The sequence below is a fragment of the Protomyctophum bolini genome (genome assembly GCF_963924005.1).
Source record: "Protomyctophum bolini genome assembly, chromosome: 13".
In the NCBI taxonomy this organism is placed as follows: Eukaryota; Metazoa; Chordata; class Actinopteri; order Myctophiformes; family Myctophidae; genus Protomyctophum; species Protomyctophum bolini.
Genome location: NC_137874.1, coordinates 39,340,839 through 39,366,805, shown reverse-complemented (window position 1 = coordinate 39,366,805; position 25,967 = coordinate 39,340,839). Strand labels below are relative to the sequence as shown.

The 25,967-nt window shown below is 44.0% G+C and overlaps 1 protein-coding gene across 1 annotated transcript in view; it reads left to right on the top strand.

Annotated features, from left to right (window-relative positions):
- Positions 1-652: 652 nt before the first annotated feature.
- The window catches only part of LOC308327334 (voltage-gated potassium channel subunit beta-3-like), a gene marked incomplete at its 3' end in the record, with an annotated part of 42,192 nt that continues 16,877 nt past the window's right edge, over positions 653-25,967 (top strand). Inside the window, exons 1-8 of the mRNA XM_080780674.1 lie at positions 653-686; positions 3,455-3,534; positions 4,260-4,304; positions 4,623-4,667; positions 5,501-5,544; positions 17,249-17,335; positions 17,715-17,800; positions 25,020-25,140. Of these exons, the coding sequence (XP_080636800.1) occupies positions 3,470-3,534; positions 4,260-4,304; positions 4,623-4,667; positions 5,501-5,544; positions 17,249-17,335; positions 17,715-17,800; positions 25,020-25,140 (493 nt within the window). The 5' untranslated portion in view covers positions 653-686; positions 3,455-3,469. The remainder of the gene's footprint in view (positions 687-3,454; positions 3,535-4,259; positions 4,305-4,622; positions 4,668-5,500; positions 5,545-17,248; positions 17,336-17,714; positions 17,801-25,019; positions 25,141-25,967) is intronic.

The window sequence follows — 25,967 nt, the reverse complement described above, 5'->3', positions numbered from 1 at the left end:
AAAACAAAACAAAGTGTTGTATCCTGCCTTTTTTTTCCTTCTTTCTAATTATTTGATCAGCCCAAAACATTGTGTTTATTGACATGATTTGTCACAACTCCAGTTGGCTTTGTCGCTGCGCGTAATTAAACGTCTTTAAATTAATACTTTTTCAAAAGTCTATGAGGAAAATGAACGGGGGAATTATTTTCCGGGTCTCTCGTCTCTATAGGGTCGAAGTGGTGTCTGGTAGCTATAGGATGGAGCATACATTACGAGCACTCCACTTGCCTCCCACCTTGCCACAGACTACTCATAGCAAGTACTCTGCCTTGTGTCTGCATGTCCTCACATATTGTACAGTTAATATAAAACACATTGTTCATATCAGGCACATTTCAGAGCGAGACCGCTCGAGCTTCTATAGTGGCTGTAATTTGGTTGTACAATGCAGCTTGCACCTACACACGCATCAAGTAAAACATGAATAAAAAATATAACAACCCCTTCCCCGACGTGCACGTACGTATGCGCACCCACGTACGTGCACGCACACACGCACGACTACTACTTATGAAAGGTTACGCAAGAGGAGACGAGACGAGACTACCCCATTAGTGTTCAGGGTGCTTGACGGGTGTGAGTGTTTTCCTGTCTGTCTCTCTTCAGGTACATGGGTGACATTTGGATCGCAGATCTCTGACGAGGTGAGCACTCTGGCATTATTATTATCCCATTCTGACCTGAGATCAGATTCATACGAGGTTTCCACTGGACACACAGTGGTCTGATGAACCCATTCTGAACTGAGATCAGATTCTAAAAATGTCAGTCGTTCTTCGATTTTTCAAAAATAGCAGACCTACAAGCTCGTAGCGCGCCACTCGGTGGCGCGCTATGAGCTTGTAGATCTGCTATTTTTCAATAGCTAAAGCATAACATGATGCCAAAACCAAAATGGGTTCCCGTTCAGAATGGGTTATTATTATTCACTTTCTACTACGTCTTGTCAAAAAAAGAGTTGCTTTCTTTTAAACAACGTCTATTCCCTGTCGCTCCATTTTCGTCACCGCTAAACACCTTATCCCTAAACCTCTTTGCCTTTTTATTTTTTACTATTTTGCCAAACATTTTTGAATAGTTAAAATGACCAGTCTACAAGCTCACAACGTGTCATTGTAGATTGGCTATAGTTGAACTGTTCAAAAATGTTTTTCAAAAAATAGTAAAACAATGCAAAGACGTTTAGGGATAAGGGGTTTAGCGGTGACGAAAATGGAACCCTTAAGTATCATACGATTCGCAGTTTCTAGTTCCAGAGATAGAGAGAGACAGAATAAAACAAATGCATTTTTTCACAAAGATCCAGAAAGAAAAGAAAATAATACTTTTAAACAAACTACAACAAACCCCACAATTTGACCCAGCGAAAATGTGTATAATTCATCTTCAAAAGTAAATATTATGTTTTTCCATGCCAAGAGATTCTCTCACTACAACAGGCTCCTGTACTGTGGGCTTATAGTTGGTCCGCGGCCAAACGTAGCTATAATTACAGCCATAAAGCTAGTGATTCTGGACGTCTTCCAGACGGAGTGGGTCTTCCGAGGGCAGCGCGCCCAGCAGAGAGAGAGCGGTCTGGGCACGCTGCATGGAGCGCTCCCCTAAGTGCAATTTATTGGCACATCCATCCAGCATGCCGTTCGTTCGGTGCCAGTATAAATTGCACTTAGGGGAGCGGGACCGTGTACACAACTTTCTGTCTTGTTTTATTACCGTGTTCCTTTTGGTCCAAACGGCCACCTGCTCTGAACTGACCACTGAACTGAACTGACCACTGAACTGAACTGACCACTGAACTGCTCTGACCACTGAACTTCTCTGACCACTGAACTGCTCTGACCACTGAACTGAACTGACCACTGAACTGAACTGACCACTGAACTGAACTGACCACTGGACTGAACCCTTTGGTCCAGGCAGCCACCTGCTCTGACCACTGAACTGAAGCCCTGTGGATATACTTCATCCTACGACAAATGGCAAAAGAATAATAATAATGAAATAGCCGTTCTATAGAACCTCACAACGTGCAGTTTGATTCCATGGCAGTCAGCATTTCAGTCATGTTGTGCAATGAAAATAGCCGATCTACAAGCTCTCTGTACGATCTTGCAGATGGGCTATTATTTTTCGGTTATTACCGTAGTATAGTCATAGTGTCTGAGCAAATAGGCATTGTGTCTGTTTTACGTCACAATGATGTAATACGAGTGCCCCTCACTTCACAGGGGAGTGATTTTTTTTGAGGGGCGCTAGCCCACAATATTTGCCATTGACAATAAAAGGAGAAATGTACGTCATACTGTATGTAGACGAAATCGGCTAACCAATCACATAAATTCAATTCAATTCAATGAAAGGATAAATTAGGTCATATGTGCCTCAAATATGACGTAAATTCTGTCCCCACACGTCTCAATATTTGCCATTGGCGATGAAAGGAGAAAATAGGTGCAAATGTCCACCAAATATGAAGTAAATTTGTGGCAACACAAACATTAAATGCCGTTGACAATGAAGGGGAAAGTGGTACGTCATGTAGACGAGCAAATTGGCCAACCGATCACGTAAACATGCAGTTGTTCATGAGATGATGTGTAATGATAAGAGCGCCCCTCACTTCACGTATCTCTTCATGTTGAGCACACCAACGTTTTATGTTAGAAATGTAGAGTATAATATGGGTCCCCAGCATGTAGAAACTGCCGGATGCTATATTGAGCAATTTTCATAATTGGCATAATATGTGACCATACCATTAACATCATTAAAAGGAATGTCATCATGCTTTATGTAGCATGCGACATGTCAAACTAAGGGGGTTCCATGATGCTGAATCTATTCCAAGCATTAGTTTTGCACAAATAAACCTTGGGCTAAACCGGCCATATAGCTGTCAGTCATCACAACATGTGATGATGTCAACACATTTGGGTAGTGGCTATGGCCGTTTTTCGTTGTTAACCCATTCTGACCTGAGATCAGATTCATACGAGGTTTCCACTGGACACACACTGGTCCGATTAACCCATTCTGACCCGAGATCAGATTCTAAAAATGTCAGTCGTTCTTTGATTTTTCAAAAAATAGCAGACCTACAAGCTCGTAGCGCGCCACTCGGTGGCGCGCTATGAGCTTGTAGGTCTGCTATTTTTCAATAGCTAAAGCATAACATGATGCCAACACCAAAACGGGTTCCCGTTCAGAATGGGTTAATGGTATGGTCACATATTATGCCAATTATGAAAATTGCTCAAGATAATATGCAAGTGTCTACATGTTGGGGGACCCATATAGTCAACATTTCTAACATAAAACCTTGGTGTACTCAACATGTGCGCGTTCACAACGGGGCTCTGTGGGCTGGACAGTATACTAGACTAATGGCTTATATGTGACTGTGCTGTTTCAGACGGCTGAGAACCTGATGACCATAGCGTACGAGGCCGGGGTCAACCTGTTCGACACAGCGGAGGTGTACGCCTCCGGCAGGTCAGTAAAGTGACAATTTGTAATATATATATATCTAACAAGAAACAAAATAAGAGGGTGCTATCCCCCCCCCCCCCCCTTTTTTCCTAATGAAATTCCCTATAGGAGGATCGCGTCATATAAGAACCAGGTTTCCCTGAATAAACAATCGCCTGTCGATTTTACACATGCAGACTATCCATACTGTGGATGTGAAGCGCCAACTGACAAATGGAAAATGACCAATTCATCCAAAGACAGACTAGACTAGACCAGACAGACTCAAATGTAACTCCATATCATGAACGACACAGAGTCAGAATGGTGCTTTAACCAGGGACGTGCACACGCAGACATCAAAGTCTGTAAAACAGCTGCCCTTTCCAGACCACGAATGCACCATTTACAGTGGTGGTGAAATAAATGCAAATGCTCCTCCTTTCCATACCATTCCGGAAAGGCAACATTCAGGAGAATTGCTTATTTTTCTCCGAAGTCTCCTGAACATGAACGCAGCATTTTGCGTTGAACTAATTTGTTTAGAAATCTATGTCGTTACAGTGCATCTCCACTAGCTAAAGAGCACGCCCCGAAAATAGCTGATCTACAACAACAAATTGACATTGATTCTAACTTGTTTAACTGTGTTAATATTAATAATGATAATAGATGTACTGTGTACATACTGTACATCTTTGACATCATTATTGATGTCTCTCTCTCTCTCTCTCTCTCTCTCTCCACAGGGCCGAAGTCACTCTAGGGAACATCATCAAGAAGAAAGCGTGGAGGTGATATTATTAATTTTCATAATCTTGTCTCACACGCAGAACTGTTGTCTGACTCGGTCATCAATCATTTCTTGATAGCTTCCTTAATTATAGCCTTAATGAGTACACAGTGAAATGGCATTCAGACACATCTTCGGCGTCATCTTTTCCTTTACAAGCCCCGCCCGAAGCACCTCAGCCACTCGCCGTACTACAGTCAATGAGTTAACTCATTGACTGCCATTGCATATATTTATGCCCTGTTGTGTCAGCCTGTGATTCAGTATCTTACCAACATTATGTTTTCTATGTTTATTTTCTCTCCTCTTTCCTTGCCAGACGTTCGAGTTATGTCATCACAACAAAGATCTATTGGGGAGGCCAGTGAGTACATATATTTTTTTAAATACAGTATCAGTTTCATTCAAATGACCATTTACCCTCGCCTGACATTATGTTCGATCATTCCTAACATTGTTATGAATATGTTATTAGTGTGGTTGCCTACAGGCAAGCAGACTATTGTTATTGCACTCCAGCAAAGGTCTTCAAAAATAGAAGACCTACAAGCTCCTATGAGCTTGTAGATCTGCTATTTTTCACTAGCTAAAGCATAACATAATGCTAACACCAAAACAGGTGGGAGGACGACATAACAGACCACAGGGGCTCCATAGAACCCTATAGCTTCATCACCATAGACATAACAGACCACGGGGGCTCCATAGAACCCTATAGCTTCATCACCATAGACATAACAGACCACGGGGGCTCCATAGAATCCTATAGCTTCATCACCATAGACATACTGTGCGTAAAAAGGCTAGACGACTCGCCCGCACTGCTGGCCAATGGAGAGCAACGGTGCCACGTGGCGGCCATGTTGCTACAGTCAGCTGCTCGCTCATAACGTTGTGTCTATTAAAATAACCATAACTCAATGTTTAACTGATTTAACTGACGGTGTTAAATTAATCGTCTAGCCTACAGCCAGAAACGTAGCTACGTTATAATATAAGATGTGGACCTATCTATGTATTCAACTCATCAACATAGCATGAAAAGATGACACCATATAATACATGTCATCAACAAGTGCAGACACTATATCGTGTCTGTCGGGTGAACCCATTATTAAGTAATAACTCTTTATTATTAAACTGTAATAGCTATATGTATTTCATATTAATAAAGTGTAATTCCGTCTGCCCCCACAGAGCAGAAACCGAACGAGGACTCTCCAGAAAACACATCATTGAAGGTAAAGTAAAAGGCATCATTATTTCACAATCATCATCATCATCATACTATAATTAACCAAATGTCTGAATGTGTGTCACTGTGACTGCCGTAGCTCCTCACTGCCTGCACCAATCACTCCCACCTTTCACACAGGCATTGATCATAATAATATGGAGGTCTTAACGAAGCCCTTTTTCCAATTTAACAAATTATAAATTAATAATGAATTTATTAGTGAATTAAAAATGTGAAAACGCACCCAGGGCGCGGGGTGGGGGCAAAACGGGTAAGGCCTTTTTTCCACTGACGAAAGCTAAATAAAGACGAAGCTATAACGACTAAACCCAAGGCTAAATATATTGACAATTTTGTCTACAAATAAAAACTTAAGACTAAAATGTCAGTGGAGAAGAGATCCAGTAGAACTAAGATGACGAGTCATGTTTCGTGTGGTTGCACTCTGAAATGAGCAGATCTACAAGCTCACAACGTGTCCAAGTGAAGTGGAAAATCAGCCATTATGACGCTATCAAGGCGCTATGGAGGCCTCACATTTTTTGTCGACAAAATCAACTTGTAGATATAGTCGACGTTTAGTCAACTAAAACTGAAACGTTTACGATGACAAAAATATGACTAAAACTAAATGAAGAATTATTCAAAAGACTATATGACTTATCTAAATGAAAATGGGCTGTCAAAATGTGTGCTGTTGTACTAAGTTAGGCGTTGATGTCACTAAGTACGTCCATAAGCTCTCGAGCTCTCCATATAAGACAGAGTGTGTTATGTTTGCAACATTCAGTTTTGATTCACACTTCTAGGTCTTCCTTCGTTATCCGGTATCGGCTTAGGGAGTGTCATCCTTTAGTTTGGGATCATGGGTAGCATGTTTGACAATCGACCTTCGTCCGTCGAACCGCAGAAGATGGGAGACGCATCGAAGAAGAAAGAGCACAGACAGGCCATCCGCGCAAAACAGTTGTTTGAGCACCGCTCGCATAGCTTTAAAAATATTTACGGGCAGAGTCTCGACGGGGGACAGAGCTCACCCCTCCTCCTCGAGCCCAGTGAATTGCAGAAGCCGCCGCCGGCAGGCGTTGAGGCTCCGGCCGAGGAGCCGGCCGAGGAGCAGTGGACATTAGCGCACCAAGTTGCAGCGGCCGAAGAGTACCCGGCAACATTCTGGGAGTGGGCCGGACCGTCCCCATACGTCAAGGGTGAGTCTCTGAGTATGAGCGAGGAGCAGCTCCAGAAGGAACCCCTGGAGCTGAGGACGGAGAAGAAGACCTTGTCCGAGGAGCTGAGGGTCGCTCAAATGACAGCGGATCAGATCAACCAGATGGTCTTGAAGAACAGCCAACTGGAGGAGGAGAAACGGGAGATGGAAACCATGAAGGAAATGCTGACCGCCACAATGGAGGATTTCACCAAGATGAAAGAGTCGCTTGTTTCAGACCATAGGGAAATGGACAAGAAAGGCAAGAATCTTGTCGGCACAGAGGCCAGGGAAGAGAGGGAGAGGATCCGCAGGTACATAGATTCCTTTCAGGACAAGCTAACCTCCATGGGTTGCAATCAGAAGCGCAACAGGGTAGGTTTCCAGAATCACTTCAAGGGGTTGGCCACTGACTTCCAGTACGTCAGTAAAGAGATGGAAGTGAACGTCAAGTTGCTCCAGGAGAGGCGGCAACAGTTTAGAGAACATCAAGAGCTGGCGCAGAAGTTTAACACGCTAGCTCAGAAGATCAAAGACACGGAGAGAAAGCTGAAAGTTACGAGGGCCAAGTTCCAACAAGTGCAAATCTCCCTGGTCTCCAACCAAAAGGCCTTGACGGAAGCTACGGAGGAGAAAGACAAGCTGCAGCATGAACGGGACAGCACGGAGGCAGAATGGATCGCCTCGCAGCAGGTTTGGGGAATTGAGAAGTCCGCTATGGTCGAGGACTTCAGGAACCAGATGGTGACAAAAGACATGGAATGGATGGACGAGAGAGAGGACCTGTTCGAGGGAAAGAAGGCGATCAGCGAAAACCTTTTCGCGGCGCGGAACAGGGGCGAAGACTTCGACGACGACCTGACCTACACAAAGACCCTGATAGAGAGCGAGCGAAAGGCCATCACGGACGCGGAAATCAAACTGGAGAAATGCGAGGTGAACAATGAAAAATTGGCAGCCGACTATGCCAAGAAAAAGCAGTCGATAATCGACTTCAGAAACAACAACAAACAGAAAGACGGCAAAATCAAGGAGCTGAAGAGCGAGGTGAAGAAACTCGAGTACGAGCTCGACAAGCTGCTGCACAGGACCAAGAAGAAGTTCTCCTTGAAGAGACTCGTGAGCAAGCATTATCAGAAGGCAGAGGCTGTGCTCATTGACGAGTCCAAAAGGCTCATCGACCTAGTTCAATAGGTTAGAGATACCAGCTCAGTGGCCTTGTGGTTAGAGTGTCCGCCCTGAGACTGGGAGGTCGGGGTTCGATCCCCGGCCGGGTCATACCAAAGACTCTAAATAATGGGACCCAGTGCCTCCCTGCTTGACACTCAGCATCAAGGGTTGGATTGGGGGTGGGAAGTGAGGACGCTGGCGTCGACTGTTCGCCGCTTCACCTCCCAATGTATGAATGAATGAACCATTGTAAAGCGCTTTGAGCACTTGGAAAAGCGCTATAGAAATGTAATTCATAGATAAGCCCTGTTCTCTGCACTCGACGCACCCCCCCTGAGCTCCACACACGAGGCAGACAAGAGAGAGCTCAGGTTTATGTACAGTAGTGCATTGCATATTTATCACCTCAAATGTTTTCAGACACTTTTTAATGTAGGCCTACTGATATTAAGTTTTTAACAAGTAAATGCACCGTCTGGCCATTATCTCGAGTTGGATAAAGAACGCAAGGACCCATGAGTGTTTTTCCCTGATTTTACAATTGGGTGAGAGTGCGGACGAACGCGAGCTATATGGGAATCAGGCAGGTGAATTCAATCAAGATTCATTGTATGTTCACGAGGGTCTATCTACCGTCATCAGGCAGCTTTTGACATGAGAATACACAAAGATTGTTAGAATTTTCCTTTCACCACAGCTTTAATCTTCTAAATATCAAGGTTTTCCCAAATAATCAGATCTTCCAGTGGCTGGTTCCTACACAAATTACAGCCACTGATTCCTTAAAAAAAACCAATTACAACAACTGTAATATAGCTTAGCCAGAGCGAGACACGGCTGATGTCTGCAACCTATCATTTCCTGGTTAACTACGGTACAAGGTCAGGCTGCCATTCCATCTAAACGCTGGCTTTGGAATTTAGTCGTGACCATGAAAACGTCATTGTCAGCTTTAATGTAGTATTTATCTCCATATTTTGTGTGGAGATGTTAGGGTAGGTATACCCTCACATGTTCTCCCTGTGTGCCCTAGGGTAGGTATACCCTCACAAAAAACATGCAGTAATCCTGATCTCTATACTGCCTCAGCCTGGGGCTCCTGATGGGGAGAGGAACTGGTTGGAATAACGTATTCCTTCAACGCGTTATGTCCTAGCGGGGAAACTCTCCCCCCCCCTGACTCCTCATGCACTGAAGGAAGGAAGCATAAGCTCAGTTCGAGGCTCTCCCCAGGTTGGCAAAGGGAGAGTAGCGGGGTGAAAAATTAGTTAAAAAAATAAAATAATAATAATAATAATCATATTGATGACATGTATCTTGTCCAAATTTGGGTAGAGAGAAAGCAGAAGGTCTAACTGTCCATCCTTGGATATGGGTTCCCAAAGATGTCTCCCACAGGAATTATTTATTCCTTTTTGAGGGGCAATAGCCCCTCCTATGTCCAGCTACATGTGTGTGTGCACAAACTTCACAAACATTGAATGCCATTGACAATGAATGGACAATTTTGAGTTTGTGTAAACACAAACATTGAAGACGAAGGTGAGGACGCGAGGACGCAAATTGTGATTGGCCGGAATGAGATGATGTACGATCATAAGAGCGCCCCTCACTTCACAGGGGTGTGACCTTTCATTCACTGCATGCTTTCATTCGTTGTAGCAATTTTCGCTATTCCTTTTTTCTTACATGTTTTGACATGTCATTATTTTACATGTCATTGCCAAAATGTAGTTGTACAAAATGTTATGGCAATTTCTTTATTAATATTTACTATAGTCCTACTAGATCCCAGGACGTTATCAAAAGATCACAGGATCTGTTGAATGTGAAGGGGGAGGACAAACTGACGATTTAGCCGGCGACACACAGTATGGCATCCCCTATAGTACCTCCCCCTTGATTGATTGATTGAGATTTGTATTTCACAGTATGTAGAATGGGTACATTTCAAACGAAAGCACAAGTCAATACAAAAACTGTTACTTGGGGGGGAAAAAGCATGCGCAGTATGGGGGAAAAGGGGTGGGGGGCTCAGACTTTATTCACGGGGGCCAGTTTTGAATTGCAGCCGTCCGTATAGGTGCCCTTTGAGAGCGGTTTTGAAGGAGTCAAGGGATTCACATGTCTTAATGGCTGTTGGTAGGGTAGGGCGTTCCACATTTTGGTGGCATAGGAGCGAACTGAATTTAAATGAGCTGAATCTGTGTGGACTTTGATGTTAAGGAAGTAGTTAGACAGGTACATGAGTGTCTTGGGTCTGCTTTCACATTCAATAGATCCTAGTACCTCCCTCTTCACATTCTATAGATCCTTAGTACCTCCCCCTTCACATTCAATAATCCTAGTACCTCCCTCTTCACATTCAATAGATCCTTAGTACCTCCCCCTTCACATTCAATAGATGCCTATAGTACCGCCCTCTCCACATTCAATAGATCCTTAGTACCTCCCCCTTCACATTCAATAGATGCTTAGTACCTCCCCCTTCACATTCAATAGATACTGTGATCTTTTGTGGCCAGATGTAAGTTCCTAACTGTCAAGTTCCCTTGCCAGTCAGCACAGTGGTGGGTGTGCTGTTGTACTAATTTGGGCGTTGATGTCATTAAGTACGTAAGCTCTCGAGCTCTCCATATAAGAACAAGTGTTATGTTTAGATTCACAGTTCTAGGTCTTTGTTTGTCATCCAATTGGCATATGGGAGAGTCATCCTTTACTTTGGGATCATGTATAGGATAGCATGATATTTGACAATCGACCATCGTTCGTCAAACCGCAGAAGATGGGGGACAAGCTGAAGAAGAAAGACCACAGGCAGATCATGCACGCAAAACAGTTGTTCAAGTACCGCTCACAGAACTTCAAAAACATCTACGGGCAGACTCTGGACCGCCAGTTGGAACAGAACCCGGCCCTCATCCTCGGCGTCGAGGGCAGTGACGAGCTCAGTAAAGAGCAGAAGCAGATCTTGGAAGACGGACAGAGGACGCCGACGTCAGACGGTGAAACTCGGACCGACGATCAGCAGAAAGTACCTCAGCGGGTCAGAGATGGTCCGCGAGAGAGGCTTGCGCGGTACCCAGCGACGTTCGGGCGGTCCTCCGCAGTGGGAATCTACAAAGGCGTAGGTGGACACTCCCCACACGTCAAGAGTGAGTCTCAGAAGAGTCCAGGAGTCAAGGAGCAGCTCCAGGGGGAACCCCCCGTCTCACCTCAGCAGACAGCCGTGGCCTCGGGAAAGGGGAAACCCGGGGTGTACGAGCTGAGGACGGAGAAGCAGACCTTGTCCGAGGAGCTGAGGGTCGCTCAAATGACAGCGGAGCAGATCAACCAGGTCATCTTGAAGAACAGCCAACTGAAGGAGGAGAAACAGGAGATGGAAGCCATGAAGGACACGCTAACGGCCGCAATGGACAATTTCACTAAAATGAAAGCGTCGCTCGTCTCAAACCATAAAGACTTGGAACAGAAATGCAAGGATATTGTCGGCACTGACGCCAAGTTAGAGAAAGAGAAGGTCCGGAAGAACATGGATGCCTTGCAGAACATGCTAAACACGATGGGTTCCGAACAAAAGCGCCTCAGGCTAGGTTTCCAGGATCCCTTCAAAGAGTTGACCAGTGAGTTCAAGTGCATCAGGAAAGAGATGGAAGTGAACGACAAGTTGATCCAGGAGAGACAGCAACAGTTTAAAGAATATCAGGTGCTGGCGCAGAAGTTTAACACGCTGGTTCAGAAGATCAAAGACATGGAGGAAAAGCTGAAAGCTACGAGGGCCAAGTTCCAACAAGTGCAAATCTCCCTGGTATCCGACCAAAAGGCCTTGACGGAAACTACAGAGGAAAAAGAGAAGCTGGTGCGCCTACGGGACACCACTAAGGCAGAATGGATCTCCCAGGAGCAGGTTTGGGGAATTGAGAAGTGCTCCATGGCAGAGGACATCAGGAACCAGATGGGAACGAAAGACCGGGACTGGATGAAGGAGAGAGAGGACCTGTTCTCGGAAAAGAAGGCAATCACGGATAACCTTTTCGCGGCGCGGAACAGGAGCGAAGATCTAGACGACGAGCTGACCCTCACAAAGGCCCTGATGCAGGACGAGAAAAAGGCGATCAAGGAAGTGGCAAAGAACTTGGATAAATGTGCAGCTGAGAACGCGAAATTGGAGGACGAGTCGGCCGAAAAGGACGAGGCATTGGTCAAGTTCAAAAAGACCATGGAGGCCAAAGACACCGAAATCCAGGAGATTAAGAGCGAGGTGAGGAAACTGACCAACGAGCTGGACAAGCTGCTGGACAGGAGGAAGAAGAGGTTCACCTTGGGGGGAGTTATCAAGAAGGCTCTTCAGAAAACTGTCGATGATCTTACAAGCATGGGCCTCAAGTAGGCCCGTGCTGGGCCCATGCCCACAGGTTGCAAATGGCTGCTGTAGGATTGTTTCAGACTGTAGTTTATAGATAACCCCTGTCCTCCGATGTACACAACATCAGTTCCACGCACGTCGCGTCTGTCTTTCTTCGTGCCTCCACTTTTGTTCTGGTTCCTTCACTCTTGACCACAGATCTTGTACTCTTGTTTATTTTTCTTTATAGGGTTTTATGGCGGCTGGCATCATTTAATTGTTGCATTACTGCACACCACTATACTTATATCCCACAAACCGGTGGATATATTCTAAATATCTAAACATTATACTTTTCCCGTGTTATTCTCTGCTGCGCTAATTCTCTTTTTTTTTAAAGTCACCTCTTCAAGGTCCACCTCCCTCAGCTCATCTCCTTTCCTTAGGTAGCGACTACAGTTCTCTTCAAGGTCCATCTCCCTCAGCTCATCTCCTTTCCTTAGGTAGCGACTACAGTTCTCTTCAAGGTCCACCTCCCTCATCTCCTTTCCTTAGGTAGTCCACCTCCCTCAGCTCATCTCCTTTCCTTAGGTAGTCCACCTCCCTCAGCTCATCTCCTTTCCTTAGGTAGTCCACCTCCCTCAGCTCATCTCCTTTCCTTAGGTTGTCCACCTCCCTCAGCTCATCTCCTTTCCTTAGGTAGTCCACCTCCCTCAGCTCATCTCCTTTCCTTAGGTAGTCCACCTCCCTCAGCTCATCTCCTTTCCTTAGGTAGTCCACCTCCCTCAGCTCATCTCCTTTCCTTAGGTAGTCCACCTCCCTCAGCTCATCTCCTTTCCTTAGGTAGCGACTACAGTTCTCTTCAAGGTCCACCTCCCTCAGCTCATCTCCTTTCCTTAGGTAGTCCACCTCCCTCAGCTCATCTCCTTTCCTTAGGTAGTCCACCTCCCTCAGCTCATCTCCTTTCCTTAGGTAGTCCACCTCCCTCAGCTCATCTCCTTTCCTTAGGTAGTTCTCTTCAAGGTCCATCTCCCTCAGCTCATCTCCTTTCCTTAGGTAGTCCACCTCCCTCAGCTCATCTCCTTTCCTTAGGTAGTCCACCTCCCTCAGCTCATCTCCTTTCCTTAGGTAGTTCTCTTCAAGGTCCATCTCCCTCAGCTCATCTCCTTTCCTTAGGTAGTCCACCTCCCTCAGCTCATCTCCTTTCCTTAGGTAGTTCTCTTCAAGGTCCACCTCCCTCAGCTCATCTCCTTTCCTTAGGTAGCGACTACAGTTCTCTTCAAGGTCCACCTCCCTCAGCTCATCTCCTTTCCTTATAGGTAGCGACTACAGTTCACATTAGCACGTCCACAGATTAAAGTTCTCAGTAGCCACACAACTAGATTTCAGTCATTTGGATTCCATAGATTCTACTCACTGAAAACAGGGTTAGGGTCGGTGACGCATGTAGGCTTGTACATCAGCTTGAACCGTTAAGATTAAAGAGTATCATTTCGGCAAAGCTAAGCCCCGCCCTCTCCCACTTAGACACTCCCACTTGGGACACTTTCCAGCCGGGCTCATTCATTCCAATGTAAATATTATAGATTTTACACATTAAATACTGGTTCATTTTTGGAACCAGACATTCGAAATCTCGTCCAAATCCGTCAACAAGGCCTGCCGTATATGCACTGGAAAGATATGTGCGTGACATTTCTTTTTTAAAACAGTGTTTTATCATATAGGACAACTATTGGTGGAGAAGTTTGTCTAACCCATGTTATGCTTAGCTGTGATTGGACCATAGCAGTTTGGGGAGGGGTAAATGGTAAATGGTGCATTTATATAGCGCCTTTATCCAAGGCGCTTTACATAGATTGTGCATTACATTCACCCATTCACACACCGATGGCAGCGGAAACCATGCAAGGCACCAACTAGCACATCGGGAGCAATTAGGGGTTCAGTGTCTTGCTCAAGGACACTTCGACAGTAACTCTGGGGGAGCCCGGGTTCGAACTGGCAACCTTGCGGTTCCCATCCAGGCACTCTACCCCTGAGCCACCGCCGCCGAGGGGCTTAGCTATAAATCAATTAAGCTTTAAAAATAAATTTAACGCAGCAGTGATTAGGAAAGAAATTATGTTTAGTTGTTGAGTGTTTGATTTAAATTATTAGTAGTAGGATTTACAATGTTTAGTTTGTAGTTAAGACCCCAGGAAGAGTAGTCTTCACTGTATTAATGGGGATCCATAATAAACAAAATAACGTTTTTCATGTTGTGGTTACGTTTAGGTAAAAGTCCCTCCTTCGGGGAGGGTTAAATCCCTCCGATTCACGTTACGGATTAATCACCCTGTCAGGGTTTATTCCTCAACAATGACCAGCTTGCCGTCAATTAATCCATGCATACTGCAAATCTTGAAAATGCACAACAATTCTGTTTTCCAAAACTATACAAGCTTTCAACACGCCGACTATGATGTCATATCGACGACATCAGGGATCTCCATACAGGCATAAAAGGGACGGACTGACAGACGCACAGATTGACTGACAGACAGATACAGATCGACAGGCAGAGAGAGAGACAGACATACGGACGGAAAGCCTTTTCACAGGGTGAAGAATGATCAACGAGCTGTCCGTTACAGAGGCGCTCAGGGAAGCGGAAAATAAGCTGGAGAAATACGCGGCCGAGAACGCAGAACTGAAGGACAAGTTGGCCGAGAAGGACGAGTGCATAGCGACGTTCATGGTTGACGTGAGAGCGAAAGACGAAGAAATCCAGAAGCTGAGGAAACTGAACAAGGCGCTGGACATGAAGAGCTTCACCTTGCAGGGACTTGTCAAGACGCATCTTCGGAGAACTGTCGATAGTTTACTTGCAGATGCTGCGTCACTGTCGATGGAATATTAATTAGTAGGATGATTTGATTTGATAAATGGCTGCTGCCTTGCAGCCATCCCACTATAAATGCACCACGTCTCTGCGTGTGTGTGTGTGTGTGTGTGTGTAATGCAGTGCCTGCAGGTATCGAGTTTGTCGGACCCACGGTTCTCCAGAACCACCACAAAAGGCTCTGCCAGTGGGCCTAATGAGGCCACAACTCCTTTCACCTGTGCAATTTACAGCCTCAGCCAATTGGCGCTCAACCAATCAGGCGGCAGGGGCACAGGCACATACAGTACAGTACACAGATCTCCATGTGGGACACCGGCTGACAGTTAAAACGGGTGCATTGACAACGTATATCATTAGGATTCTCAAGTAGGTTGGTGGCCGACTGCGACGGGCACATACAGGTCTAGTGTAAACAAATGCATAATGTTATTCACAGCTCTCGGGAATGTGTTTGAAAACATTTGATGGGGTAATTATAGGCGTCGCTCACACATGAAAGACAGGGTGCTCTGGGGGGAGAGGGGGGGCAGAGCAGCTCGCAATTAATTTTCAATGGGAGTCACATGGTTGATGAGACAAGCTTGCTCCACGGCTGTTGACATTGACGGGAAAATGCATCGTCCTATGAGCAAATCAGCTAACCAATCACAGGCAACAGGCATTCTGATTGGTCAGTATATGAGATGATGCATGCTGATGTATGATGATAAGAACGGCCCTCACTTCACACGGGTGTGATTTTTGTTTAACCAGTAAAAACCACATTGAGACTAAAGTCTCTTTTACACAGTGTGAACTGGCCAAGAGAAGAGGCCAAATAAGTGACACAGCTCTGCCAGTAACAATAAATACAAAACAATAACAGGACAAACATGCAATGCTCATAAATACAGTACCCACTATACTGAAGAAGATCCTAAATACAGTACCCACTCAAAGGAAGAACAGGAACGTCTAGTAACGCAACCAATAAAGGCTAATATATAAAACTAAGCGACGAAATGTCCTAATAATTTGCTATACTGTATGTCAAAGAAACGTCATCTTTCACTCTCTCTAATAACCTAAAATTGAAAAAAAAACTAAAGATGTCCTTTAACCTCCCTGTCGGAGCTCCTCCTGACAATCATCACATAAACCTGTAGGGTGGTTTCTAATTAAATGTGATGTTTTATTGAATTCACCGTTTCCCAGTCTTTGCCTTGTTATGGTGACTTCTCTCTTACTTCCCATGCATACTTCTGTTCTCAGCCACTTTTCTTTGAATATGATAAAGACTACATCAAACTCACAACACATCCATTTTAGCTGTCTTAAGATCTTCCCAAACTCTCCATCCAGGGATAAACAGGGACACAGAGACAGAAACACAGACAGACAGACGATGAGACGGGGGGAAAGGTCCGCATCTCATTCAAACAGCAGCACGGTTTCTATACCATAGGATAGGTCATGTAATGTGACGCATCACCGCCACAAATAGTCCTATACAGCAAGCATCATGCAAATGCACTTCTGCATACCTCACGTACAATTACTCGGATTCATGAACATTGCATGAGACGTACAGTGTCTGTCAGCGAGAGGCGAAAGAGGAAGAGAGAGAGAGAGAGCCAGGCAGAGACATTCGTTTCACTGCAGAAAGGTTTACAGACAGGACGGACACTAGAACTGTTTTTATCTTTTGACGGACAAAACATTTAGAGGTTTAATAGGTATAGGTCTATTCTTGGGTCGGAATGATTTCAAACTCTCTCATTTAGTCTTTGGAATCGCAATCAATGGCACGCATTCTACACGCCAAGGACATGTCGGTTCAGCAGCGCATCGCATGAAGCCAACATCTGACCAATAATAGAATAATAGATTTAATAGATTAGGTTCATCATGGAACCTATTAACATATTAAACAAATTCCAAGTTAACCTACGATAGATTGATGAGCCAAACATAATATAGGATGAATTGAAAGCTTCAACTTAGACTGAGCAGCACCTCACTGATTCCGTGTTCAATATGGTAAACCTTTCATTTCATATCACACCATACTGTATATGCACTCGTAGGCCTATAACTATAACTGATGATGAGCATCTCGACAGGTTTGAGAGGATCCTTGTCCAGACTGCAGTTGGAATACGTGGACATCGTCTTCGCCAACAGGAACGACGTCAACAGTCCTATGGAAGGTCAGTGTGTGATGTAACCTTTATCCCATTCTGACCGGGAACCCGTTTTGGTGTTAGCATCATGTTATGCTTTAGCTATTGAAAAATAGCAGATCTACAAGCTCACTCGGTGGCGCGCTACGAGCTTGTAGGTCTGCTATTTTTGAAAAATCGAAGAACGACTGACATTTTTAGAATCTGATCTCAGGTCAGAATGGGTTAATCAGACGTGTGTGTGTCCAGTGGAAACCTCGTATGAATCTGATCTCAGGTCAGAATGGGTTATTATCCTAATAATAATAATAATACTAATCCGCTAACAAAATAACTGTCCAAGGGAGGGTGCACCGGTATGATACTAAATGTGTACTTATATTATGTTATTCGATGTGATCTCCAGAGATCGTGCGGGCCATGACGTTCGTCATCAACCAGGGCATGGCCATGTACTGGGGCACATCGCGCTGGAGCGCCATGGAGATCATGGTGAGTGGCAGACGACCATCAACACCATCATCATCATCATCATCACCATCATTCACAACAGCAGTGGGTTTGGGGGCAACAAAATGTGCCAAAAAGTTCCAAGCCGACCGACGCTCATAATAGCAATTTTCTCCGCGGCCCCGGCGCGTAATAAGGAGCACCCGTGTGTGGGTGTGTGTGTGTGTCCTCGCACACGGCGAGAGTTGAGAATCTGCATGACAAGACGCAGCGCTCTCGTCGGGAAGGGGAGGGGGGGGGGGGGGGGGGGGATGGGAGGCAGGACAAATATATCCAGAACCGACGCGGTGCCAGACATCGTCACAACCTTGACCTTGACCCCCAAGCAACCAGCCATGATGATGTCGTGTCACTGCCCTTAATCAACAATAACGGCACAACAACGAGCGGACAGTATATCAAGATAGCGATGGACAATAAACGGATGATGGTGAGGTGACTCACTCACACACATCCATGTTATCTCAATGTCAAAGAGGTGTTGACACACGGTGGTAAAGGTCAGGACGATAATAGTCAGGTCACAGCCGGCCCGGGCACACGTTGTGCCGAGATAGAAATGCTATGCACTCACAATGTGAAATGTATAAAGCAATTTGATTATACGATGCCAACATACACATGACAAAAACACAGATTTAGCAGTGGTGCTAGAGGACACCTCTTCATTGATGTTTGTTTCCGTACCGATGTCCTCTTTGACAATGGCGGAGAAGAGGATGTCGTTGACTCAAATTAAAGTATGAATACAAATTATTCTCCCAAAAACATAATGTTTAGGACATTTAGGTATAAATCAAGTTTAAGAACCGTATATAGATATATATATATATATATATATATATACACCTTATAGATCAAGTTCTAATATATCGTCTCTGTCGGGGTGGAAGCCTTATCCAAAACTGTTACTTTTCAGCATTCAAAAATTTAAAAAAGTATAGCAAAAGTAGCAGATGTTCTACTTTTGATGTTTCTGTGCGTTCATTTACGGGAGAAAAAAAATAAACACACACAAAGTTAAATATGGAGATGAGAATTGTCTTCTTCTCCCATCTCCTCCGAAAATATAATATGCAGGACACGGTATAACTCAAGTATAAGTACCATTTAGAACAAAGCATAACTCAAAGCATAACTGAAGAATCCCGTGAAGCCGTGCTATAATATTGATGCATGTGTAAGACGAGCCCCATGCAGCGAGCCAGAATATCCCATTCTGGGCGAGAACCCCTTTTGGTGTTTTAAGCATTATGTTACACTTTATAGCTATTGAAAAATAGCAGATCTACAAGCTCATAGCGCGCCACAGAGTGGCGCGCTATGAGCTTGTAGATCGATCTGCTATTTTTGAAAGAAATCGTTAAAATGTGGCGCAAATCTTTTAATATATATTCTTTCAGAGCGAACATTTTTTACTAAAATCTTTGCTTCTGGGGGGTCCCTGGAACTACATATTTTCAGACGGGGGTCGGCTGCCGATTACATATATATTTTTGGCGGGTCCTCGACATGAAAATGTTTGAGAACGACTGACATAGCAACACATGTTTTTTTCCAGAAAACTGTTTAGAAGGCATTTGTAGAATGGACCTCAGGTCTCAACGGGTTATGTTGGCTTGGTGGACACGGCCTCGTGGAGGAGGCCGTTGCAGGCTGCTAGGCAGCGAGCCAGTTGGCGCTGCGCTGCGCTGCCCGCGCCCCGCCGGCTCACAGTGTCATTACTGTCTCGCTGCGTTGACACCAAGCTGATGGATGGAGTAGGAATGCCCCGAGAGCTACTGTACGAGGCTGTGAGAGCCACAGGCTTGTTTTATTACCATATATTGTACGCTATATATATATATATATATATATATATATATATATATATATATATACACACTACAGGTCCTATAGTGAGTTATTCAACGCGGAATCCAGCGAAATGAGGAAACCGCGAACACAACCACGCGTCGCTTCGATTCATGCCTCGTTGCGAGCTTGCAGATTTAATTTTCACTATATTTATCATGAAAAGGGTATCTTTGAAAGACAAAGGAGAAGTCCCGTCCCGCACACGGACTGTCAGACACTTGCCAAAAAATGTTGCTCTTTATTTGGTCTACGTTTCGGACAATGGGATTGTCTGTCCTGATGAAGGTCAAGAGCAACATTTGGCTGAAGTGTCTGACAGTGTGCGGAACGGGACCTCGTCTTTGTCTTTCAAAGATACCCGGGCCTTTTTATTATATGTTCTATATCAGGGACCTTTGGCACTGGTGCCAACCTTGGCACAAAGGAGGGTGATCACTTACTTACTTACTTACGCCTATAGCCCAACTTTGGGCATAGGCCACGAACAAGAGCTCTCCAGACATCACGGTCCTGGGCCATCTTCTCCAGCTGTCCCCATGTGTGGCCAGATCTCTTCACATCTGCATCCAGGTCACGGCGCCAGGTGTTTCGTGGTCTGCCTCTCTTCCTTTTCCCTTGTGGGTGATCACTGGCACACTGGAATACAAAAACAAAACAATTACCGGTAAATAAACAATAAAAAAAAATGTAGTCAAATAAATGAATTCACTCATATTTGTATGTAAATGACATTCTGCACATCATTCTACATTCATTAAAACTATGAACTGTGGGAGGGAGATTGGAGGCCTATGCTCTGAGTCTAATGATCATTATAACAATGTGAAAAGGTTATATTCGTGGACAATGAAAACATGTTGGAATTGTGGTGTGTCATTAAAGTGACACACTGACTATCCAGAAACTAAAAACATGGCACTTTGTTTCAAAAAGGTTGCAGACCCCTGCTCTATATTGCCCTACGCACCCGACACCAGCCCTTTGAGGTGTACATCAGCCTTTTGCTATTCACTATAGCCTACTTATTAAACATTCCGTTTGCTAATTTAGGGAACTCCTCTGATTATTATTATTTTTGTATTCATGAAATCCTTTTTGGGGGAAATGTTTGAATTTGTTTGTTTTCAACTCGTGGAAACGGCAGTGTGATTTATTTTGTGGAAATCTTTAGAAAACCGGAACCTAAATTTTGAATTAATGACAACATTTATAGAAAACAAAAAAAAACAAAGGGGGTCACGAGTCACGACCATGAAGACGTTGGAGAACTCCTGCACTATAGGCTTTACATACTGTACGCCTTCAAGTCTTAATCTCCTTTCTCTCTACAATGTACAACAGTAACAACAACAACAACAACAGGTCATAAAGAATCCGACCCAAATGGAAAGCACTGTTTACAGAAGAACATTAATCCGTTTAGACCGGACGACGATTCTACAAATTAATGTCTTCTAAATCCTGACAGTTTTCTGAAAAACCCTGTTTCTATATTAGTGGTGCTCAAACTTCAAGGAGCCCCACAATTATCTGTATTTGGCCGCCGACCCCCATCTGAAAATATGTTGTTCCAGGGACCACACCAGAAGCAAAGATTTGAGCTTGAGCTTGTAGATCTGCTATTTTTCAATAGCTAAAGTATAACATCATGCTAGAAAACACACACAGGTGTTTCCCGTCCAGAATGGGTTAAAGGCTCATCATCACAGCAATGCGGATGCTTCACATCATCATGATAGTTATCATTATCGTTATTATGGTTATTGAGATCATTCTGAGTGTGTGGGGAGCGGCCTTTAAGGGTCTCTTTACACAGCCGCAGGATAAAGTGCTTTGAACCTCTTGACAGCGCCATCGTGTCGCTCAGTGGTTCTCAAACTTTTTCATGTCAAGGACCCCCCAATTGACACTAATTAGCCCCGCGGACCCCCCCCCCCCCCCCCCCCATTTGAAGAGATATGCCAAGGACCCCCACAAGAGAGAAGATTTGTACGGCTCTAGTCTAGCAGTGATATTCAACCATTTTAATTTCAAGGACCCCCCATTTGAAGAGATATGCCAGGGACCCCCACAAGAGAAGATCTGTACGGCTCTAGTCTAGCAGTGATGTTCAACATATTTTCATTTCAAGGACCCCCCAAGTTTGATCTGAAATAGGCTAGAAAACTAGAATAAGAACAAAGCACATACTTTTGTTGAGTTTTTGAGTCCATATTATACACAGTCATATAAACAGAGTCCTCTAGTTAGTGAGAGTCCACAGCACATGTGTGCGTCCAATTTATCAAACAAAGTCTGCAGTTCTATACATTGCAACATTAACCCATTTTGGGCGGGAGCATTATGTTATGCTTTAGCTATTGAAAAATAGCAGATCTACAAGCTCATAGCGCGCCACTCGGTGGCGCGCTATGAGCTTGTAGATCTGCTATTTTTGAAAAATCGACTGAGATAGAAACAACTTTTTCAGAAAACTGTCAGGGTCAAAATGGGTTAAGCAATCCACAACAATCACACAATCACACAATCACAGGAACACAAAGAATATGTACTGTACCGTGTGTGCCTTTGAACCGTGTGTAGATGAATTACAGTATAATTGTCTCTCTCTCTCTGACGTTCCCAAACAATGCAACTTCTCTCCAGGAAGTCAGTTCAACCTCTGACCCCTTACTGACAGGTGACACTCTGATCATGTGACTCACTCCCTTAGTCCCTTCCAAAGGGTGCATTTTTTTACCTTGTGATATAACCTTTTAACATATTCATTGCCGTTTTTTAATTATATTTATTCATAATGAAATCAACCTTTTTATCCAAGTATGATCATAAATGTTGAACAAGCAAAACCATATTTAATATTATTTTGTGTTTATAACTGAAACCACTGTCTCATGTTCTGGGACAGTTTAATTATATATATATATATATATATGTGACAGGTGCCAGCAAAAAGTGCCTCAACTCGATTTTTACAGATTACATATTATTACAGATTATTAAAGTACAGAATGTAAGCTTTCATATGATGCATCATTCAATGAAATTGGACAATAATTGAAGGAGATATAACCATTTTAAAATGATTGGGGCCTTTCACCCAAAGCTGAGAAAAGTCCCTTTCAATATTCACAACATTTTTAACACCTTAGAGCTGGATAGAAGTGGGTGTGACAATGGGAGGGACAATAGGTACTTAACTCCACCCACAATGACCACCTTAGAACGTTTTAGCTGTCAACAGTGCAATATAGAAACACTGACATGTTTAAACAAACAATGCAATTTGTAGGGTGCCCCAATAAACCCTTTTGAAAGTACTAAGTATTAAATACTAAGTATAAGTATTCAAGTATTAAATACTAATTTAAGTGTTCAATTTCACTTATACACTACCTGGTTGTAAATAGCTGCAGTAGGCTACACCATTTTATGCAGGTCTACTATTTCTATTTAGTGTACATTTAGTGGATGTGGCTTACATCCGGTCTAAAGCCCACCCAATGTATGCGCTGATTTCCATACACAATCCGTATCCTCCCCTCACCGGATGTTGAATTAACAGTACTAACGGCCATATATTTGACGAGCTTTTACACAAAACGACATTTCCTTTTCACTTGATACCGTTTCGTAGAGACGGCCTACACAAACGATCTATATACAAAATGAAAGCCCGAATTTCGTAGTTTATATAGTATTTTGAATTTTTTTAAATGAGCAAAAAATGAGCGAGTTATGATTTAAAGAAAAGACGAGTTATTTTGGCTCTTTGCGGCTGGAGGAAAAGAACAAGAATAAGCAGCAACACTCTTCCATGGATGAAGCAATATAGCACTAACGGGCAACGTTTCACATGTATTATTAGTTTTATACATTTTAGGAGTGAAAACATGTGTTTAGATGCTTATGACAACATCTCAGCAGTTAAGACAATGTCCCTCTGTTAACACACGACACACAGACAGCTAGCTAACTAGGCTAGCTAGCTTTTAGCCTGTTGTTGTGTGATGGTGGAAGTCTATTCTCCAGGCTGGGAAGCGTATTTGAGCGTGTAGCTACGTGGTTTTGTTTATTTTCCTGTAAAGTATAACCCAAAAGCTCCTCCATACTATAGCCATGTAGAATATTTCTGTGTTTATAAACACACAAGCACGCTAATGGGCAGTGACCAGAGCGTGAAACCTCAGAACAAAGAGATCTCAGGACCAATCGAAAACAACATGCCAATCTCAGAACTGCGCTTCTACGGCCCCAAAACATTGTTAAAAAACAAGCCTACTTTGACATATAAATGTATACGTTTAATTTGCCCAAATGAACAATCTGTTGGAATAAAAACCTTCTTCAACATTAAAACTGTCTTAATATGAAAAAAAAAGAAAATCACATTAAAAAAAAAAACGGTTTTATTTTGACCATTTAGACCATTTCATTCTGGCGAGTTGAGGCACTTTCAGCTGGCACCTGTCACATATATATATATATATATATATATATATATATAGGAATAGCTGGATATGTCACCTTATTTATCCTGTTCTTTCTTTCTATACTTCTCTGCTATACTCTTCTTCCCTATCCCTGGGAAGGGGAAACCACACACAATTGGAAACTCAAGTTCACCTTCAGAATCAGAATCAGAATCTGTCTGTATTCATACGAGCTTGTAGGTCTGCTATTTTTGAAAAATCTAAGAACGACTGACATAGAAACATAGTTTGGAAAAAACTGTCAGGATGTAGAAGACATTTTTAGAATCTGATCTCAGGTCAAATTGGGTTGAATGCAGACAAACAAAAAAAGAGGCAAAGGCATGAAAAAAACATTAAAAAGAAGTAGAGAGAGAGAGAGAGAGAGGGAGAGAGAGAGCAGACGACATTGGTAAAGTGCTGACTGCTGATGCATTCAAACTAAGTGCAATATGGATACAGTATATTATTCATCCAAGATGTGAGGCTGTGGCGTGACACGAGGAAAGCTGGAGTTGTTGACGTTACACAGAATACAGAATACTGCCACGGTGACACTCTGAGACTCTTAAGCTCTCCCTCCTCGAAGTCGTCTGAAGGAGGATCTAAGACTTCTCAGAATGTGTCACAGACTCGTGGACGTGCCTGCCTGCCTCCTCGGCTGCAAACATCAGTTATATACTTATGAATGCCAGAAAGTCTTATAAAAAAAGTCCTCAAAATGACACTTTACTGTCGGTGGGGAAAGTTATTTGGGGACCCCGAAATGTCATGTGGGGACCCCCCCTGGTGGTCCCAAACCCCAGTTTTGGGAGATTTCAAGGGTTTCAAGGGTTGTATAACAAGTGTGTGTTTCTGTGTGTGTCCACCAGGAGGCGTACTCTGTGGCCCGGCAGTTCAACCTCATCCCACCTGTGTGTGAGCAGGCGGAGTACCACTACTTCCAGAGGGACAAGGTGGAGGTGCAGCTGCCCGAGCTCTACCACAAGATAGGTCAGTTCTACTGCCCGAGCTCTACCACAAGATAGGTCAGTTCTACTGCCCGAGCTCTACCACAAGATAGGTCAGTTCTACTGCCTGAGCTCTACCACAAGATAGGTCAGTTCTACTGCCCGAGCTCTACCACAAGATAGGTCAGTTCTACTGCCCGAGCTCTACCACAAGATAGGTCAGTTCCACTGCCCGAGCTCTACCACAAGATAGGTCAGTTCTACTGCCCGAGCTCTACCACAAGATAGGTCAGTTCTACTGCCCGAGCTCTACCACAAGATAGGTCAGTTCTGCTGCCCGAGCTCTACCACAAGATAGGTCAGTTCTGCTGCCCGAGCTCTACCACAAGATAGGTCAGTTCTACTGCCCGAGCTCTACCACAAGATAGGTCAGTTCTACTGCCCGAGCTCTACCACAAGATAGGTCAGTTCTACTGCCCGAGCTCTACCACAAGATAGGTCAGTTCTACTGCCCGAGCTCTACCACAAGATAGGTCAGTTCTACTGCCCAAGCTCTACCACACGATAGGTCAGTTCTACTGCCCGAGCTCTACCACAAGATAGGTCAGTTCTACTGCCCGAGCTCTACCACAATATAGGTCAGTTCTACTGCCCGAGCTCTACCACAAGATAGGTCAGTTCGACTGCCCGAGCTCTACCACAAGATAGGTCAGTTCTACTGCCCGAGCTCTACCACAAGATAGGTCAGTTCTACTGCCCGAGCTCTACCACAAGATAGGTCAGTTCTACTGCCGAGCTCTACCACAAGATAGGTCAGTTCTACTGCCCGAGCTCTACCACAAGATAGGTCAGTTCTACTGTTAGAGCTCT